The sequence below is a fragment of the Hesperophylax consimilis genome, chromosome 24 (assembly GCF_061612785.1).
Source record: "Hesperophylax consimilis isolate HC1 chromosome 24, BYU_Hcon_1.0, whole genome shotgun sequence".
In the NCBI taxonomy this organism is placed as follows: domain Eukaryota; kingdom Metazoa; phylum Arthropoda; class Insecta; order Trichoptera; family Limnephilidae; genus Hesperophylax; species Hesperophylax consimilis.
This window is the reverse complement of record NC_142859.1, coordinates 21,057,207-21,070,436: the sequence shown is the minus strand read 5'-3', so window position 1 is coordinate 21,070,436 and position 13,230 is coordinate 21,057,207. Positions and strand designations below refer to the sequence as shown.

Here is a 13,230-nt window from a genome sequence, read left to right as displayed (position 1 = left end):
GCTTTAAATTGATTTATATTTGTAGCATCGATGACATATTGTAGAAGTTTGTTCCATGCTTCCACTATTCCATTTGCAAGGAAGTGTTTCACAGGATTGGATTCAAAGGGTGTTTTAGCAATAATATTTTTCTTAAGTGTCCACGGATATTTACATTTGTATTGGTGGTGAAGATTTCTAGAATACCAAGGCAACTATACAAGGGTGTTCTGAAAAGTTTCCGACCTCAACACAAAGATGGCGGTACTCGTCAATAAAAGCTAGTGAATGTACTTGTGCATCTTTTGACAGTTACTCACGTACTCACCAAAGTTTCGGCCATTTTGGATGCGCAGTTTTTAGTTGACAATCGTTTGAGTGAGTCGATGTGTGTGTTTTTGTGAAAATGGAAAAAATTGAGTATCGGGCTGTTATTAAATTTTTGTTTTTAAAAGGCAATATGCCTACGCAAATCAAAGATGAGTTGGACTCTTTGTATGGGGACTCTGCATCATTTACCAGAGTGAAATTTTGGGCAGCTGAATTTAAACGTGGCCGTAAGAGCTTGGGAGACGATGAACGTTCAGGACGTCCAAAAACTGCAACTACTGACGATAAAATTGCTAAACTTCACCAAATCGTGTTGGACGACCGCCGAATTAAAGTGAGAGAGATAGCAGAGGTTATGAAAATGTCCAAAGAACGTTTCTGTCACATATAAAATCAAGATTTAGACATGAGAAATTCTCTAAATGATAGTGTAAACCGTATCAATATCGGTTGCATTATTTAAAAGAACTAAGCACACAAACAGACAGATGCGGATAGCGACTTTATTTTAGTATAATAGAGATTTCTTTAGTACCTACTTAAAGTACCTACGTATAATTACTTTAAGTAGGTACTAAACCTAAGGTACCTAGGGATATAATAACATAATAATCGTAATAAATTGTAAAGGGCTATAGTACCTTGCCAAGTTCAGCTTCAGAAGAGAACCCTAGTCCATACACCGTGTTGGCCCTTATATCCGACCATTGTCCAAACTTCTGCGAGGTCTTGGTGAAGGTCATGTTGGGAGTTATGGTACTGTTGATGACCGCCTGGAAACAAACAAACAATACATCATTTGTAATAACATTGTCATCATAAATACAAACTCCAAAGAGAGCAATGGGCTGGACGCAATCATGTAGTTAGAATGTCTGATGACAAGACACAGAATGGCAGATGATAAGACACAGAATGACAGATGACAAGACACAGAATGTCAGATGACAAGACACAGAATGTCAGATGACAAGACACAGAATGTCAGAAGACAAGCCACTGAATGTCAGATGACAAGACTCAATTATGAACATTGTTCCAGTGGACGAGACCCAGAGACAGACTAAGGAAGAGGTGAACTATCTGTGTAAAAAAAGGATTGGAGAAGAACGGAAAGACGAAGGACTGGAAGCGAATGGCCAGGTACCGAAACAAGTGAAGAGCATTTGAGGAAGATGTCAAACCAACAAAACAAGCTATATGTTACTCTTTAAAGCAGGTTTCTCGCTAACCAAATTACTATTATTTTATTGTAATTATTTTTTCTATGTGATTACCGCACAAGTGTCTCAATTGCTCCTAACCGTCTGGAGCTAATGACATCCCCGATTGGGGTATGTCGGAAGAGAAAGGTAGGCTATTCAGATCTGGTCACCAAACATGGCTAAAGCCATTTCAAGCAACCTTTCAATTCTGAAGGCTGGTCTTACAGCAGCGCGATACTGAGAGCATCTTCCATTCTGAAATACTGATTGCTGATTGAAATATAATAACCAGATCTGAATAGTCAAGTATTTTCTAACCATTCTCTTCTTCACAACTTCCACTAGATATTAAAAATTAATGCAACAAAAATGGCTCTAAGGCGTAAGTGACGTTAATATAAAATGGATGGCAGATAAAATAGTTGCCTACTTTGTCGGTATGATGGTTTATTTGATAGGTGATATAATGTACATAGCATGACAAGAGGTATGACCTTGCTAAATGCCCTACCAGCGGATATAGATGTGTTTAATATCACTATACCATGTTTTAAAAAAAATATGTACATGTATTGTTAGTTATAATAAAATTGTACCATAATTGGACTTACCTGTCTGTCGTACAATAATAAAAAATAAAATAAATAAAATAAATTAAAAAAAATGTTTCCGCCATAAAAATATTTTAGGACTTCATAAATCGGATTAAATATTAAGATGTTTGCTGTCTTAAGAGCTTAAAAAATTAGAGGAAATAAAAACATTTTCTTAATTATTATCAAATTATATAAATTTGTACTTAATCTGAGGGTACTTTTGATGACAGTGGTCGAGTCAAAGTCTGTGGGCGGAAGACTTGAACTTAATTAGTTAATTAACTAGGTAACTTGTCAAGTGGTAATTAATCAGTCCACTTAACGTTCCTGGCTAAATTGCAAATATAAGTATGCTGAAATGTTGGTGCTGAAAATAATAGGGTCTTTATAGTCCACGGTGATGTTCTGATACCAACCCTGATAAATTGGCAGTGAGACGTGAAACAAGCAAAGGAAGGACGAAATTAGAAAGCTGGTAACATTGGTAATTATATTATGTACAATTGTACCACAATTAAGGATTTAAAAATAATGGAAGGCAGATGTAAGCGTAATGAACAAGCGAAACTTAAATTGTTTTGACATAATGGAAGGCAGATAAATGTAAGGGTAATGAACAAGAAAAACTTAAATTGTTTTGACAAAATGGAAGGCAGATGTAAGCATAATGAACAAGCAAAACTTAAATTGTTTTGACATAATGGTAGGCAGATGTAAGCATAATGAACAAGTGAAACATAAATTGTTTTGACATAATGAAAGGCAGATGTAAGCATAATGAACAAGCGAAACTTAAAATTGTTTTGACATAATATAGAGCTGATGGATGAAAAAGGGGATAGCAGAAGAATATTTTAAGTTCAAAGGGTTGAAAGAAGAAGTCGTTGAAGCCAGGGAAGTGACGGCATATTAAGTGAATGAAGTACTTGAGTCAGCAGTCAAGAGTCAAATAAAAGAAGCTATATCTCAATTTTTGTTATTTGTTTTTGGGGTGTTATGCCGTGTTGCGTTAACTCCTTCTTTAGCCAACGTTTCGGACAGCATTGCAGTGTCGATGATGGACACTGCGATGCTGTCCAAAACGTTGGCTAAAGGAGTTAGCGCAACACGGCATAACGATAATTATCTTTAGATAAGGGGCCGTTCAAGTATTACGTAAGCAGATTTATTACAATTATTTACCCCCTCCTCCCCCTTGTCACCAAAAGTAAGCAAAGCTCTTACCCCCCCTTCCCAATTATTTGTGGGAATCCCCGAATATGTATTCGGTTTTCAAACATAGACAATGTGTGGGTTGCCAATGTGTAAAAAAAATAACTACTGCTGAGCAGTGCTGACGTAATCACTATCTCGACCCCCCCACACCCCATGTCATCAAAAATAAGCAAAGCAAAGACCCCCCTGCCCCCCTATAGTGCTTACATAATACTTGAACGGCCCCTAAGTATTTTAAAATACCTCTAATTTATACATCGAATTTTAACTATTGTTTCTAAATAAATTGGCAAATGACTCAATTTATTATTAACTAATATTTATAAGACAAGGTTTTTAATGCATAGCACAAAGGATAACAAATAATTAGTCACCTGAAATATCAATACAAATTGAAAATATCTCGTGAGTAAAAATAAATGCCGCCGACGGGAATTGAACCCGCACATTCTGATGTCCGGTCAGATGCTCTGAACCACTGTCAAAAAATATAATAAGCAATAATTTTTGATTGAAGTACTAGTACATATTGAATTATTTGGCGTGTTGGAAATAAGCCGACGTGGCTCAGTGGTCCAGAGCATCTGACCGGACATCAGAAGGGGTTCAATTCCTCTCGGCGGCATTTTTTTTTACTCCGGACTTATTTTCAATTTGTATTGATATTTCAGGTGACTAATTATTGCTTATAATAATTTGACTCAATTTATAATATAAGACATAAAGCAAGTAGAACATTAATGGTGATTAATCATTACATCAAAATCCTTGAAGTGTCACTTATTGTTCTAACAGGGTATCCGTGGCATTATCAGATTACAAGAGTTCTTCTCAAATTACATCAAGTGTTTTATATTCTATTTTCATGGATGAAGGGGGTTTGGTTATTCTCAGGAATTAAATATTTACACAGGGTTAAATCTAATTCTCTTACAAGACTTTTCGAAGGACCGGAACAGAAAAATTGTTACATGTGTTCCGAATTAGTTAATTTTTTTATTTCAATTTTCAAGGGAATAAAATAGCAAAAATATTTTGAGTCTGAAAAATGTGTGTAAAGGTTTTACGTTAATATCAGTAGAAAATTTGCGGTAGCCTGTGTCCTGATATTTTCATGAATGCCTTACTGCATTGTTTTCCTGTTGTTTGTATAAAGTATACAAATGGAATTGTTATCATAATATTATTAAAACGTATGTTAATATCACAGAAAATAACATCATCTAATCAAATACTTGACATACAATTTCAAATAGATTTGCTGTTTTTGAACATATTTCCAAAAAAAATACTGTTTTTGAAAGCAGATGAAATACTCTTTCAGATTTTAATAAATTGACATGTGTAATTAAATCATTCAAATTTGAAAGCAAACATAGATAAAGCTTTTAAAGTCGCTTACTAAAGGTTTTTATCGTGTAAACTGTAACCACCACTTTACAAGAAACTAAAAAACACATTTAATTAGACAAGGGTATTATAAAAGTCATTATCTTATCCTTTTTTTTCGTTTTACATAAAAATATTTATCGAAAAATAAGCAAATTTTAACAAATAATTTTTTAAGTCTTTTTTGGTATTGCAGAAATTTTTTCATAATTTTCGGGAGCATCTATGGTAATATTTTAAGTAAAAATAAAAAGCGTGGTGTTTTCTCTTTCTAACACTGTTTAAATCGTATATCTCACCGTAGTATAAAATGAGATGGCATGACTTTTACGAGTCCATGTCAAGCTGGGAGAAACATCTCCCAATAAGACTCCAGGTGTTAAAAATAATGTAAGCTCTACGGTTCACCATGGACTTAACCCCTCCTATATTAGACTTTTCATTAGCAACATTCATGAATAAAAAAACCCAAAAGAGTCTAAGTTAAAAAAATTTAAAAGAAATTTTAGGTACATGGTCACATCCATAACCGACTTATATTTATTTATTCGCGTTCTCCATAAAACGGTTATGTACCAATATAATACAGAGAAGATTACAAATTTACTATTTTGTGTTATGCGTCAGAAGATTGCTTGTTGATAATTTTGAATACCTTTTTGAAAAAATTAGCAATGTTATGGAAGGCGTTGGTGAATCGAATTTGTTAATTATAGGAGATTTCAACCTGGCAGGTATTCGTTGGACCCGCAATGAGCCTAACCAGACTCATTTCTTATCTCCAGAAAATTATAATAATGACATCGGCAACCATCTTGTGAACTTTCTTGCCCTAAATAACCTCAATCAATTCAATGACATTGTGAATAGTAACGGTAGAATCTTAGATCTCGTTTTATCCAATTCACATGAACTACAAGTCAGGCAAAGTACCGATATCTTAAGTCGCATTGATGTACATCACCCACCCTTAGAGATTGATTTTAGTTTTGATTTCAAACTAACAAAAATGCTAAAAAATAAAACCTTACTTAAATATGATTTTAATAAAAATGATTACATTCAATTCAATAAGGAATTACAAGAACTAGATTGGGCATTACTTTTACCTGAATTCATGTCGGTGGACAATATGGTTTCTATATTTTACACTCATCTGAATCGTATAATTGAGAAATGCGTAACCAAAATTGTAAATTGTAATAAGCAGTATCCCCACTGGTACTCACCAGACTTAGTTAAACTTATTAAGGAAAAAAATAAATTTCGAATTCTCTATAAAAAATATAAAAATCCTCGTGATAGAAATTCTTACGAACTCTTACGCACCCGTTGTTCCAAACTCATTAGTAATTGCTACTTTAAATATATTCAACAAATCGAATCGTGTCTGGTTAATCATAATAGCGTTAAAACTTTTTGGAGATTTATCAAACAAAAGAAAAAAAATAACAGTACTATTCCCCAAAATATGACGTATGGAGAAAAAAAGTCATCCAATGGCGAGGAAAGCAGTGAACTATTTGCCCAACACTTTTCATCAGTATATGAGAAAGATAACATAAGAGGCAACGAAGAGACTCAACCTCATCCCGTTTCAATAGATCAATCAAACGGCGTTCTGCACACAGTAAATATTAGTGTGCACGATGTAAAAATAGCAATGCTTAACCTCGACCAGAGCAAAGGTCCGGGTCCCGACAAAATTCCACCTATCCTAATTAAAAAGTGTGCACACAGTCTCGCACTCCCTCTGACTATCATTTACAGGAAATCGTTGTCTTCATCCGTTTTCCCAACAAGATGGAAACAAGCAAATATTTTACCTATACCTAAAAGTGGCGACCTTCACGACGTCACAAACTATAGACCCATCTCCATTCTCTGTTCATTTGCTAAAATTTTAGAAAAAATAATTTGTCCAAGTCTGAATTATCATCTCAAAAATCTTATTACTCCAAAACAGCATGGATTTCTCTCCCAGAAATCAACATCCTCCAATTTACTTTGCTATGTCACTACCTTAACCGAAGCTGTCGATAAAGGTCAACAGATAGACAGCATCTACACTGACTTTAGCAAGGCCTTTGATAAGGTAAATCACAGATTATTAATACATAAACTAAAACGCATGGGTGTTCATGGTACCTTGCTAAACTGGTTTCACTCCTATCTAACTGACCGTGAACAAAGAGTAGTATTTGATGGTTATGAGTCAAGAGGATTAGATGTGCCGTCTGGAGTACCTCAAGGGTCCCATTTGGGCCCGATCTTGTTCCTTGTTTTTATTAATGACTTGTGCGATGTTATTTTGGATTCTAAAATTTTATTGTTCGCCGATGATTGTAAGATTTTTAAAATTATCCACACATTACTTGATTCAATACTCCTTCAAAATGATATCAACAGAGTTTCTAAATGGTGCACTGACAATAGAATGTTTCTGAATTCTTTAAAATGTGTCCACATAACTTTTACACGTAAACGCAACTCAATCTCAACTCAATATTTTATCGACGGTACTAAACTCCAGGAAGTCACAACCATTCGGGACCTAGGCGTAATATTTGATAAAAAACTAACTTTCACACCTCATATCGACAGCATTATTTCTAGATCCCTAAAAATGCTAGGATTTATCAAACGAAATAGTAAAAATTTTCAGAATCCCAAATCAAAAATAACGCTATACAATTCCTTCACCCGCAACGTGTTGGAGTACGCAAGTTCTATATGGAGTCCAACCTACAAAGTTCATATTCAGCGAATAGAGCGGGTTCAAAAACATTTTATGTACCACCTAGCGTATTGTGATAAGCGAGCTCGATCACTTCCTCATTACACCGATAGACTAAATTTCTACAATGTACGCACCCTTGAACAGAGAAGACTAAATATTGATTTAAATTTCCTTTTCAAAATTATTAATGCTCTAATAAACTGCCCTTTTTTACTCTATCAAATTATGTTCAACGTTCCTAGAATTGGTTCCCGACTAATACATTATATTCCGTTACATATAAAAAAATATAAAACTAAGCTGGGGTATGACTCACCTTTACCAAGAATGTGCCGTTATTTTAACGAGACATATAAAAGTCATCCCATTGATTTGTCAATGTCATCACTGGCCACCTTCAAATCAAACGTAAACAAGACTTAAAGCTACCTATCGTGTTGATCTATAAAATAATTACTGTTGCTGTTATGAAATGTATATGTAAGTGTATGTATTTGTGTATACATGTATGCATGTAGGTGCATACATGTACATTATTCTTTAGGTATAGTTTTGTGTTCATCAATGTTGTGTTTGTCTGTAATTAGTGATAGTATCAACCAAGTTTAATTAATGTAATTGAATTTCGAGAGCTTTGATATGAATCACTGTTGACAAACCTAAGAAAAAAAAAAAAAAAAAAAAAAAAAAAAAAAAAAAAAAAAAAGATAGTTGCTAAACAGTCTGTAAGCGATGTTAAAAATATCGACGGTCAATGCAGAATCATTAAGCAGTTGAGTCGCTCTGTTGATTGGCGAGTTCTGATAGGCAGAAGTCCTCGCTTTCGGAGTGTAAAAAAGTGAATGGGATCTCCCACGAGTATACTTGTTACGGACATATAAGTTAACCTCTTTCAATATAAGTGGATTAAGTATAGTTTCAGAGATATTTTTATTAATGTGGTAGGGGAACAGGAATGTATCTTTGGATCTTGTTTATAATATGCGTCAATCACTTCATTGTTTACAGGTATAGATGTGTGGGGTTTACCTTTGATCCCTCCACACTGATGATCCTGTACAGTGAACGAGAGGAGTCGTAGAAGAAGGACACCGACACTGCCGTGGTAGACGCCGACATCCACGACCTCTTGGTCTTGGGGTCGATGTGGAACACGTGCGCCTTGCACGTGAAGATAGGCTGTTCCCTGGAATACACAGAAAATCAAACATTTGTTCAATTACTTCATTTTTATTATATAAACTCCACAACAAATATTTTCGAGGAAACGAAGGAGTGAGACCTGGGTTTTGAAGGGACTCATGTTAGAGGAGGGAGGAAATAAAGAGGCTTCCAAGAAAGAGTCGTAAAAACTGCCCTTCATCAAGTAGACTCTCTTCAGACTTCTGTACCCCACTTATTTCTAAATACATACATCCAAATTATTGAAATAACACTTCATTAGTACAAGAAACAACTCTTTACGTCAGGGGAGATAAAAAAACTTGCACAAAATAGGTAATAATTTGTGCGTATTTAGATCGAAGCGGAACCTTTCGGCAAATTCACCTCATTTTAACAAAACAAAAACAAGGCGTCAGACTTTGAAATATTGAAAAAATTAAACTTTAGTTCATCTGTTACAATTTCCCCCGGCATAAATAGTTGTTTCTTGTAGTAATTAAACAAATGTTATTTAAACAAATTGTGCAACTATTACGAAGTAATAAGCGGATTAAGGAAATTTCACCAAAAATGGTAAACGTGTACAAATGTAGAGCACGTTTTTGGCATGTTAACTGGACTAGGCCAGAGCATAGCTAACCCAACTGTATTACCTACATAAATTTCATGATAAAGCCCGCTATAATACTAATACTAATCTAATACTTCCATTGGAATAGATAAAAGAGACCACCGGTTTCTGCACAGAGTCGAGTGTAAATGATATAATCATCTATCTATCTATATAAATAAAAATGTAAATGTTTGTTTGTTCAAAACCTTAAATCTCCAAAAGTTCTTCACCGATTGCTTTGAAATTGAGACACAACGTAGCATTCGAATACGCATGTGTTTTTGTATACCTAGGTATATTATATAGATGTCACACGTGGCAGGTGCTTTTTTTGGCATCTGTGACAGTTAAAAACATGGGTTTAAAAATAGCACCATCCTTTGACCAAAATAGCTTTTTTTTTAAACCAGCGTCATCTTTTGGACGTAAAAGCTACACGCGCTATTGTTTCTCTATCTGCACAGACAGACTGATCCACAACAACGCGTGGCGGGGTACAGCTAGTATTATAATACAAAGCTACTGATTTCATGGTGATTGAAATGAAGAGGAAACAATAATGTAAGAAAATTTCATTTTGGGTAATATCATCAAGATAATCACAAATTGTTGTTGGTAATGCAGTTAAACCCACATACATATAATATTCCTACACAAGTTCTTCTTGTAGGAGAGTTTCGCTGTACTATTGCATCAACAACATTGTTTTTGTGAATGTATACACAAGCACTTGAAAGAAATGGTAAAATATTAATGAGATACAGTTTATTTTTTAAATATTGTTAAAGTTGGTTAAAAACACCTGAAATCAATGTAGTCGTAAAGCTTTATAAGCGTATTAGCATTTATTAAAGTCGTAAAGTCAGGCCATGGGCCCATTGTGCCATCTCCCAATTTACTTCAACCCCTTCAGTTTATTTGCAGGTCCCATGAGGGTTTCTGTTTTCCCACATATGATTCCCCTGGAGTGTCCTGTAGCAGAAAGGGTTTTCCCATCAGAAGTCCCTCATTTTTGGGGTTCCCTGAAGGCCCCACGATGGAAGAGTCCAACGAGGTGGTCTCAGCTATCCTCTCCATTCCCCCGTGGTTCCCCGAAGACTCCACAAGGGAAGAGTCTACTGAGGTGGTCTCAGCTCTCAGCCGCGAGGGCTACAGTGGTGCTGGTGTACACCGCGTAGTGAGTGTGAGTGAGTGAGCACAATATTAAAATGTTAGCTACACTATGATTTCAAAGTACATTTACGTTTTTAAAGCATTTTTATTTGTTGTGCCGCGGAACAAATCCCATTCTCCAGTGTGCCGTGAAGTAAAAGGTTTAGCAGACACTGATCTAGAGAAATAAAAGGTCCAAGGGTATTGTTTAAATGCAACCAGGTATCTCGGAGACACTGTTCCCAGTATCATTCAGCCTGAGCACAGCAACCACACCTTAGCTTAGGATGGCTATTGTTTATATGTTTCCACTCCCTGAGCGATGGTTTCCCCACACTTCCTATGCTACCCTAGATTATCATATAAACCAAGTAATTCATAAATTTATATTGTAAATTAAGAATAAAAACATATGATAATGCCACCATTTACATGAAATGTATTGATGGTGGCAGCGATACTAATATAGAAATGTATATTTATTTAAGAACCCGCATTCCAAATTTCTGCAAAATTATATATTTCCGAAAATTATAAAAAACATATCCGGTTCTGTTATTTCCCATGTTATAGGTATGAAAAAATTCACAGTGTTTGTTTAAATGCTGCATTTGTCGAGTGATTTTTGCAAGGCATTTTTTTAATATTTTCACTTAAGCCTAATTATTAATTATAACAGTTTTTTTAATATTAGGGTGCACCCTCTAATATTCGTATTTACATATCTCCCTTACAAACCACCTTCTTTCTCTTTTTCTTTATGATGCCTTAACCTTTGGAACACCAGACCCTTTTTGGGGGAAATATAAAATGAACTCGGTGTTTCAAGTGCAAGCGATTCTGTTAAAAAAATTAATTCACTTACTCATAGCATACAGGTTTAAATCGAATATCGAAAAATTCCAGCCAGGGCGAATTTTCATTCAAGCAGCGCATGAATGGTTTGTCGGCGGGAAAAATTATTGCACGAATCATTTCCCAGAGGTTTATACTAATAAAATATGTAAAGTTACATAATTTACAATAAATATTCTACAATTACGAGTTTTGCAGAATGTTGTCAGTATGTTTTATGCATTTATTATATACATTTTTGTAATTTTACTGCGCGTTAATAATATAAATGCATAAAACATCATATTTTTGTGCATTCCCCCATTTAAAATACAGTTTTATGCGTCGAATTAGTTTGTTTTAATCCAATTCAAATATTTCTTGAACTACTACTGCGATTTAGAAACTTTTATCAGGATTATTTAATGTTGACAAAACAAAATAAGCACCCTGAATACATAATATTAATAATTCAAATATAAAAAGTCAATAAAATTAATAAGTGGACATAACAATATTAATAAAAAAAGCACATAAGCAAATGAAACATTCATTTTTTTTTTTTTTTTTTTTTTTTTATTTCATATATATCCCGTTAAACTACAGTTAAGTAGTTTGTCAAACAGGATTTTTATTACAACTTTTTACAGATTACAACTTAGACCTTAATTTATACAATAACAATAAACTTACACATTAAATCGCCTAATACAAATTATTTCTACCTAGTAGCCACGTTTTCAGCAAATATCTGACTCTATTTGGAAATTCGCATTTCTTAATATTACCAGGTAGCATATTATATATTTTAGGCACATTATACTCAAGGGTTCGCTGTCCGTATTTATTATTATGTTTAGGTACAAGCATGCTTTCATTCTTTGTGAACCTAGTATTGTGCCCATGTTCAACTTTCCTCTTATACTCAGAGTCAGATATGTGCTGAATTAATATTTTATACCTATATTTTACCTATATTTTATTCAAGATTGAATGTACACAATTTTATTATTAATACAAATGAGTGGGTCCTGTGTGATTGATTGACAAAAATTAATTGTGCAAATCTATTGACTGGAGCGATAGAGCTTGGTATGATAACGGAAATAATTTAAATCTCTCACACAATGTTGACATTGTTTAATCAAAACAAATCGTCGCACCAGCGGATACAATTATTAGACACCCCATTCGATTCTCATATGTATCCCCAATAGCTGTCATTTGAACAATTCAATCACCTCAAAGATCACTCAAAAAACGAGTTTTAGCGAAACCAATAGTTAGAACACATAACTAATTATTTTTTTTAATACATCCGCTGCACAACGAGCGTGAAATCAAAATAACTTGTCCATATTGGTTAAAAAAAACTATATGACTCCCCTCCCTAAAAGTAAAGACCATAACCAAAAGCCTCATTTTCCGTCGTTATGAATGCTCTCGGATAATTTTAAATGTTTAAAAAATAGAGGAGGGTGTGTTAGATGTACGTACCCCATTGTTTCGTTTCCTGGTGTCATTTAATACACAAATATATCGCGATATAATCAACCTTTCATATTTCCTGTCAACTGTCAGTGGAAGCGGCTAAGCCAGACTGACCGTTGCCAACTTGACGGCGCACAGTTATTAGAATTAGGTGCGCCAACTTCAGGGGGATAAACAATTAATTTGAAGCCAAAAATAATGTAATGAAAAATATAAGTTTCAAAGGAAAGTAATTCTTGGTAATATACGTATATCAAACGTTGACTATTATTTCAGACTTCCACCTTTAAAATTACAAAAAAAAATCGCGTATACCCTGTCAACAGAGTGATATTTCATGTTCAGTCAAAAACGAAAACGACACAAATTTATGTACCTAGGTACATTTTAATTAAATGTATCGAAGTCCTGTTTAAACTCAACCGTTTTATAATTGTATTTTTAAAAGAGTAATAAAAAGTAAATTCACCCAGTTCACGACATGTGTGAATTTAAAATTGATTATAAACAACAAAATAAGTT

The 13,230-nt window shown here is 34.2% G+C and overlaps 1 protein-coding gene across 1 annotated transcript in view; it reads right to left on the bottom strand.

Moving 5' to 3' along the window:
* Positions 1-12,825, bottom strand: part of homer (protein) — a 122,679-nt gene extending 109,854 nt beyond the window's left edge. The window contains exons 1-3 of the mRNA XM_089646465.1: positions 12,715-12,825; positions 8,484-8,640; positions 951-1,082 (exon numbers count right to left, since the gene is read on the bottom strand). Coding sequence (XP_089502591.1) covers positions 951-1,082; positions 8,484-8,640; positions 12,715-12,740 — 315 coding nt within the window. The 5' untranslated portion in view covers positions 12,741-12,825. The remainder of the gene's footprint in view (positions 1-950; positions 1,083-8,483; positions 8,641-12,714) is intronic.
* Positions 12,826-13,230: the final 405 nt, after the last annotated feature.